Source organism: Oncorhynchus nerka, linkage group LG20 (assembly GCF_034236695.1).
Source record: "Oncorhynchus nerka isolate Pitt River linkage group LG20, Oner_Uvic_2.0, whole genome shotgun sequence".
NCBI lineage: Eukaryota > Metazoa > Chordata > Actinopteri > Salmoniformes > Salmonidae > Oncorhynchus > Oncorhynchus nerka.
In genome coordinates this window covers 5,537,886-5,547,885 of record NC_088415.1, presented here as the reverse complement: position 1 = coordinate 5,547,885, position 10,000 = coordinate 5,537,886, and the positions used below count along the sequence as shown (strand labels likewise).

Sequence of the window (10,000 nt, the reverse complement as noted above, 5' to 3'; positions counted from 1 at the left end):
AAGCTCTGTGGATTCATTTCAATCTTCGCTTGTCTTTCACTTGTAAAAAATAAAGACATTTTCTCTCAGTGTTTCTAGACTAACTCACCAGCCAGAGTGTTTTTCCGTCAGGGACCTGGACGGTCAGGAAGATCTCGTTGTCCGTCACGTCCAGAATTATCTGGTTCTCCGAGATCAGAACGCTACGGCAACCGTAACCATGGGGACAGAAGGAGGCGTTGGCATGGCCTGGAGGATGGAGATTACAAAAAGATTACAAAAGATTCAAATTCAACTGTCAAAATATTTAAATTTAACTGTAAAAAGATTCAAATTCAACTGTCAAAATATTTAAATTTAACTGTAAAAAGATTCAAATTCAACTGTCAAAATATTTTACTTTAACTGTAAAAAGATTCAAATTCAACTGTCAAAAGATTCAAATTCAACTGTCAAAAGATTCAAATTCAACTGTCAAAAGATTCAAATTCAACTGTCAAAAGATAATTGTGATTTTCTGACATTTCCTGCGTTCTGTATTTTGCTCATTTATAGATTATTAAAGGACTTGATCACAATCCTTTCACAGCGATAGTATAACTATAGAGAGATATTCAAGGTGTGTCTTTAGGGTTCACCTTGCCAGATGCGTCCACCGTTGATGAAGACCTGGACAGGGTAGGTGGGGTGGAGGGGCTGGTGGTAGTGGAGGATGAACACGTAACGGCCCAGAGTTTGGACACGACCAGAGTACACTGCTGCATTCTGGAGGGCAGGAAGGACAGAACCATCATGACTGCGTGGACATTGGAATTGTTCCGCAGAAAACTATTGGTGAATTGGATTTCATTGTGTGACTGTCAACGAATACTTCAATAACATCCAATGTGAGGTCTTTCTAGAACAAGTAGATCTCCTGTAAAAAAATAAAATAAAGACAAAATAAAATGTCGTAGACCAGGTACCTGAATGAAATGATGAAGGATTTACCTGAGCAGAATCAAGGTGGACATGGTCCACGTTATCCGCTGTGGTGGGAGGACGGTCTCCGCTGGCCCAGGGAATGGTGTCAGCTGGACCCACAGGGGGGTCAGCAGGGGAGGCCAGGACAGGCTCCTGGACAGATGACCCTTGACCTTCCTTCAACACCAGCGAATCAGAGGGGGTCTGGAACCTAGACGGGATACAGGACGAACTGGGATGGGAGAGGAAGAGGAGGGAGAGGGAAGAGGAAGAGAGGAGGAGGGAGGGAGAGGGTAGAGGAGTGAAGGAGGAGAGGGGAAGAGGAGAGGAGAGGAGGGAGGGGGTAGAGAAAGAGGAGGTAGAGAGAGGAGAGGAGAGGGTAGGTGGAGTGAGGGAGGGAGGAGAAGGGAAGAGGAGAGGAGGGAGGGGGTAGAGAAAGAGGAGGTAGAGAGAGGAAGAGGAGGGGAGATGAGAGGAGAGAGGAGAGGAGAGGAGAGAGGGGAGGAGAGGAGAGAGGAGAGGAGAGGAGAGAGGAGAGGAGAGGAGAGAGGGGAGGAGAGAGGAGAGGAGAGGAAAGGGAAGAGGAGGTAACGAGAGGAAGGGAGGGGGTAGGAGGAGTGAGGGAGGAGAGGGGAAGAGAAAATTAAATAGTGGATAATAGTTAATGTAAGTATGTAGCAGCTGGGGACTTGGGTCAGGAGTTCAGTCACAATAATACAGTCTGGTGATTGGTCCGACTCCACAACATATTACGTCTTCAGAGCCTGAATCACTTCTGTCTGGTTACCTGTCAGGTGAGAAGGGTCTGTCTGGTTACCTGTCAGGTGAGAAGGGTCTGTCTGGTTACCTGTCAGGTGAGAGGGGTCTGTCTGGTTACCTGTCAGGTGAGAAGGGTCTGTCTGGTTACCTGTCAGGTGAGAAGGGTCTGTCTGGTTACCTGTCAGGTGAGAAGGGTCTGTCTGGTTACCTGTCAGGTGAGAACAGTCCATGTGTGCTGATGCAGTGGACTTTAGTCTCCAGGTAGTCCATGATAAACTGCTCCCGGGGAACCAGGTACACTTTGTGCTGGAGGAAAGATCAACAAAAGTTTCAATCCCACAAAAAAAACAGAACCTTCTCCATCCAGTGTCTGTCTGCCAGCTAGTTTTCTAGACTAGTTTAAGGATACTAAAGTTATCACATTTCAAATTGGATTTAATTAACTACAAAAAAAGTTAAGACGTGTTTTGAATTCTGGTGTTGCTGCACACACAAGTTTGTTAGCTAGCTAGCTCTGGTCCAGGACATTGAGCTAGCCTCGGTGTTGAGCCCAGGGCATTGAGCTAGCCTCGGTGTTGAGCCCAGGGCATTGAGATAGCCTCGGTGTTGAGCCCAGGGCATTGAGCTAGCCTCGGTGTTGAGCCCAGGGCATTGAGCTAGCCTCGGTGTTGAGCCCAGGGCATTGAGCTAGCCTCGGTGTTGAGCCCAGGGCATTGAGCTAGCCTCGGTGTTGAGCCCAGGGCATTGAGCTAGCCTCGGTGTTGAGCCCAGGGCATTGAGCTAGCCTCGGAGTTGAGCCCAGGGCATTGAGATAGCCTCGGTGTTGAGTCCAGGGCATTGAGCTAGCCTCGGTGTTGAGCCCAGGGCATTGAGCTAGCCTCGGTGTTGAGCCCAGGGCATTGAGCTAGCCTCTGTGTTGAGCCCAGGGCATTGAGCTAGCCTCGGTGTTGAGCCCAGGGCATTGAGCTAGCTTCGGTGTTGAGCCCAGGGCATTGAGCTAGCCTCGGTGTTGAGTCCAGGGCATTGAGATAGCCTCAGTGTTGAGCCCAGGGCATTGAGCTAGACTCAGTGTTGAGCCCAGGGCATTGAGCTAGCCTCGGTGTTGAGTCCAGGAAATTGAGCTAGCCTCAGTGTTGAGCCCAGGGCATTGAGCTAGCCTCGGTGTTGAGCCCAGGGCATTGAGCTAGCCTCGGTGTTGAGTCCAGGGCATTGAGATAGCCTCGGTGTTGAGTCCAGGGCATTGAGCTAGCCTCGGTGTTGAGCCCAGGGCATTGAGCTAGACTCAGTGTTGAGCCCAGGGCATTGAGCTAGCCTCGGTGTTGAGCCCAGGGCATTGAGCTAGCCTCTGTGTTGAGTCCAGGGCATCGAGCTAGCATCAGTGTTGAGCCCAGGGCATTGAGCTAGCCTCGGTGTTGAGCCCAGGGCATTGAGCTAGCCTCGGTGTTGAGCCCAGGGAATTGAGCTAGCCTCGGTGTTGAGCCCTAGGATTTTAGCTAGCCTCGGTGTTGAGCCCAGTGCATTGAGCTAGCCTCGGTGTTGAGCCGAACACTTGGATGTTCCTCCACATTAGCCGCTCCTCCGTAGGTCTCTAGCTGTGAAGTAATGACATACCTAATGATATACCTACTAATAACCGAAACATTATAACGCACTATAACACATTATAACACACTATAACACATTATAACACATTATAACACACATTATAACACACTATAACACATTATAACACATTATAACACATTATAACACACATTATAACACACTATAACACATTATAACACACTATAACACATTATAACACACATTATAACACACATTATAACACATTATAACACACATTATAACACATTATAACACATTATAACACACATTATAACACACATTATAACACATTATAACACATTATACCACACATTATAACACACATTATAACACACATTATAACACATTATAACACATTATAACACACATTATAACACACATTATAACACATTATAACACACTATAACACATTATAACACACATTATAACACACATTATAACACATTATAACACACTATAACACATTATAACACACACTATAACACATTATAACACATTATAACACATTATAACACATTATAACACATTATAACACATTATACCACATTATAACACATTATAACACACATTATAACGCACTATAACACATTATAACACACTATAACACACTATAACACATTATAACACACTATAACACATTATAACACATTATAACACATTATAACATACATTATAACACACATTATAACACATTATAACACACATTATAACACACATTATAACACATTATAACACATTATAACACACATTATAACGCACTATAACACATTATAACACACTATAACACATTATAACACATTATAACACACATTATAACACACATTATAACACATTATAACACACATTATAACACATTATAACACATTATAATACATTATAACACATTATAACACATTTTAACACATTATAACACACATTATAACACATTATAACACATTATAACACATTATAACACACATTATAAACACATTATAACACATTATAACACATTATAACACACATTATAACACATTATAACACATTATAACACACATTATAACACATTATAATACATTATAACACATTATAACACATTATAATACATTATAACACATTATAACACATTATAACACATTATAATACATTATAACACATTATAACACACATTATAACACATTATAACACATTATAACACATTATAACACACATTATAACACACATTATAACACATTATAACACACTATAACACATTATAACACATTATAACACACATTATAACACACATTATAACACACATTATAACACACATTATAACACATTATAACACATTATAACACACATTATAATACATTATAACACACATTATAACACATTATAACACATTATAACACACATTATAACACATTATAACACACTATAACACATTATAATACATTATAACACATTATAATACATTATAACACACATTATAACACACATTATAATATAACACACATTATAACACACATTATAACACACATTATAACACATTATAATACATTATAACACACATTATAACACATTATAACACATTATAATACATTATAACACACATTATAACACACATTATAACACATTATAACACATTATAACACATTATAATACATTATAACACACATTATAACACATTATAACACACATTATAACACACATTATAACACATTATAACACATTATAACACACATTATAACACATTATAACACATTATAACACACATTATAATACATTATAACACACATTATAATACATTATAACACACATTATAACACACATTATAACACATTATAACACATTATAACACACATTATAACACACATTATAACACATTATAACACACATTATAACACATTATAACACATTATAATACATTATAACACACATTATAACACACATTATAACACACATTATAACACATTATAACACATTATAACACATTATAATACATTATAACACACATTATAACACATTATAACACACATTATAACACATTATAACACACATTATAACACACATTATAATATAACACACATTATAACACACATTATAACACACATTATAACACACATTATAATACATTATAACACACATTATAACACATTATAACACATTATAATACATTATAACACACATTATAACACACATTATAACACATTATAACACATTATAATACATTATAACACACATTATAACACATTATAACGCATTATAACACATTATAACACATTATAACACACATTATAACACATTATAATACATTATAACACACATTATAACACATAACACATTATAACACATTATAACACATTATAACACACATTATAACACACATTATAACACATTATAACACATTATAACACATTATAACACACATTATAACACATTATAACACATTATAACACATTATAATACATTATAACACACATTATAACACATTATAACACATTATAACACATTATAACACACATTATAACACATTATAACACATTATAATACATTATAACACACATTATAACACATTATAATACATTATAACACACATTATAACACATTATAACACACATTATAACACATTATAACACACATTATAACACATTATAATACATTATAACACATTATAACACATTATAACACATTATAATACATTATAACACATTATAACGCATTATAACACATTATAACACACATTATAACACATTATAACACATTATTACACACATTATAACACATTATAACACACATTATAACACATTATAACACATTATAACACATTATAACACACATTATAACACATTATAACACACATTATAACACATTATAACACATTATAACACACATTATAACACATTATAACACACTATAACACATTATAACACATAACACATTATAACACATTATAACACACTATAACACACATTATAATACATTATAACACATTATAACACACATTATAATACATTATAACACATTATAACACACATTATAACACATTATAACACATTATAACACACATTATAACACATTATAACACATTATAACACACATTATAACACATTATAACACACTATAACACATTATAACACATTATAACACACATTATAACACATTATAACACACATTATAACACACATTATATATTATAACACATTATAACACATTATAACACACATTATAACACACATTATAACACATTATAATACATTATAACACACATTATAACACATTATAATACATTATAACACACATTATAACACACATTATAACACACATTATAACACATTATAACACACATTATAACACACATTATAACACATTATAACGCATTATAACACATTATAACACATTATAACACACATTATAACACATTATAACACATTATAATACATTATAACACACATTATAACACATAACACATTATAATACATTATAACACACATTATAACACATTATAATACATTATAACACACATTATAACACATTATAACGCATTATAACACATTATAGCACATTATAACACACATTATAACACATTATAACACATTATAATACATTATAACACACATTATAACACATAACACATTATAACACATTATAACACATTATAACACACATTATAACACATTATAACACATTATAATACATTATAACACACATTATAACACATTATAACACATTATAATACATTATAACACACATTATAACACATTATAACACATTATAACACATTATAACACATTATAACACACATTATAACACATTATAATACATTATAACACACATTATAACACATTATAATACATTATAACACACATTATAACACATTATAACACATTATAACACACATTATAACACATTATAACACATTATAACACACATTATAACACATTATAACACATTATAACACACATTATAACACACATTATAACACATTATAACACACATTATAACACATTATAACACACTATAACACATTATAACACATTATAACACATTATAACACACATTATAACACATTATAACACACTATAACACACATTATAATACATTATAACACACATTATAATACATTATAACACACATTATAACACATTATAACACATTATAACACACATTATAACACATTATAACACACTATAACACATTATAACACATTATAACACACATTATAACACATTATAACACACATTATAACACACATTATAATATAACACACATTATAACACACATTATAACACACATTATAACACACATTATAACACATTATAATACATTATAACACACATTATAACACACATTATAACACATTATAACACACATTATAACACACATTATAACACATTATAACACATTATAATACATTATAACACACATTATAACACATTATAACGCATTATAACACATTATAACACATTATAACACACATTATAACACATTATAACACATTATAATACATTATAACACACATTATAACACATAACACATTATAACACATTATAACACATTATAACACACATTATAACACACATTATAACACACATTATAACACATTATAACACATTATAATACATTATAACACATTATAACACACTATAACACATTATAACACATTATAACACACATTATAACACATTATAACACACATTATAACACACATTATAATATAACACACATTATAACACACATTATAACACACATTATAACACACATTATAATACATTATAACACACATTATAACACACATTATAACACACATTATAACACACATTATAACACATTATAACACACATTATAACACATTATAACACACATTATAACACACATTATAACACATTATAACGCATTATAACACATTATAACACATTATAACACACATTATAACACATTATAATACATTATAACACACATTATAACACATAACACATTATAACACATTATAACACATTATAACACATTATAACACACATTATAACACACATTATAACACATTATAACACATTATAATACATTATAACACACATTATAACACATTATAACACATTATAATACATTATAACACACATTATAACACATTATAACACATTATAACACATTATAACACACATTATAACACACATTATAACACATTATAACACATTATAATACATTATAACACACATTATAACACATTATAATACATTATAACACATTATAATACATTATAACACACATTATAACACATTATAATACATTATAACACACATTATAACACATTATAACACATTATAATACATTATAACACACATTATAACACATTATAACACATTATAACACATTATAACACACATTATAACACATTATAACACATTATAATACATTATAACACATTATAACACACATTATAACACATTATAACACATTATAACACACATTATAACACACATTATAACACATTATAATACATTATAACACATTATAATACATTATAACACACATTATAACACATTATAACACATTATAACACACATTATAACACACATTATAACACATTATAACACACATTATAACACATTATAACACATTATAACACACATTATAACACACATTATAACACATTATAACACATTATAACACACATTATAACACATTATAACACACTATAACACATTATAACACATTATAACACATTATAACACACATTATAACACACTATAACACACATTATAATACATTATAACACATTATAACACACATTATAATACATTATAACACATTATAACACACATTATAACACATTATAACACATTATAACACACATTATAACACATTATAACACATTATAACACATTATAACACACATTATAACACATTATAACACACTATAACACATTATAACACATTATAACACACATTATAACACATTATAACACACATTATAACACACATTATAATATAACACACATTATAACACACATTATAACACATTATAATACATTATAACACACATTATAACACACATTATAACACATTATAACACACATTATAACACATTATAACACACATTATAACACACATTATAACACATTATAACACATTATAATACATTATAACACACATTATAACACATTATAACGCATTATAACACATTATAACACATTATAACACACATTATAACACATTATAACACATTATAATACATTATAACACACATTATAACACATAACACATTATAACACATTATAACACATTATAACACACATTATAACACACATTATAACACACATTATAACACATTATAACACATTATAATACATTATAACACATTATAACACACATTATAACACATTATAACACACATTATAACACATTATAACACACATTATAACACACATTATAATATAACACACATTATAACACACATTATAACACACATTATAACACACATTATAACACATTATAATACATTATAACACACATTATAACACACATTATAACACATTATAACACACATTATAACACACATTATAACACACATTATAACACACATTATAACACATTATAACACATTATAATACATTATAACACACATTATAACACATTATAACGCATTATAACACATTATAACACATTATAACACACATTATAACACATTATAACACATTATAACACACATTATAACACATAACACATTATAACACATTAT

The 10,000-nt window shown here is 31.0% G+C and overlaps 1 protein-coding gene across 1 annotated transcript in view; it reads right to left on the bottom strand.

Annotated features, from left to right (window-relative positions):
* Window positions 1–10,000, bottom strand: part of lama5 (laminin, alpha 5) — a 324,122-nt gene that overhangs the window by 137,683 nt on the left and 176,439 nt on the right. Inside the window, 4 exon segments of the mRNA XM_065005098.1 lie at window positions 89–228; window positions 618–744; window positions 970–1,174; window positions 1,910–2,007. Of these exon segments, the coding sequence (XP_064861170.1) occupies window positions 89–228; window positions 618–744; window positions 970–1,174; window positions 1,910–2,007 (570 nt within the window).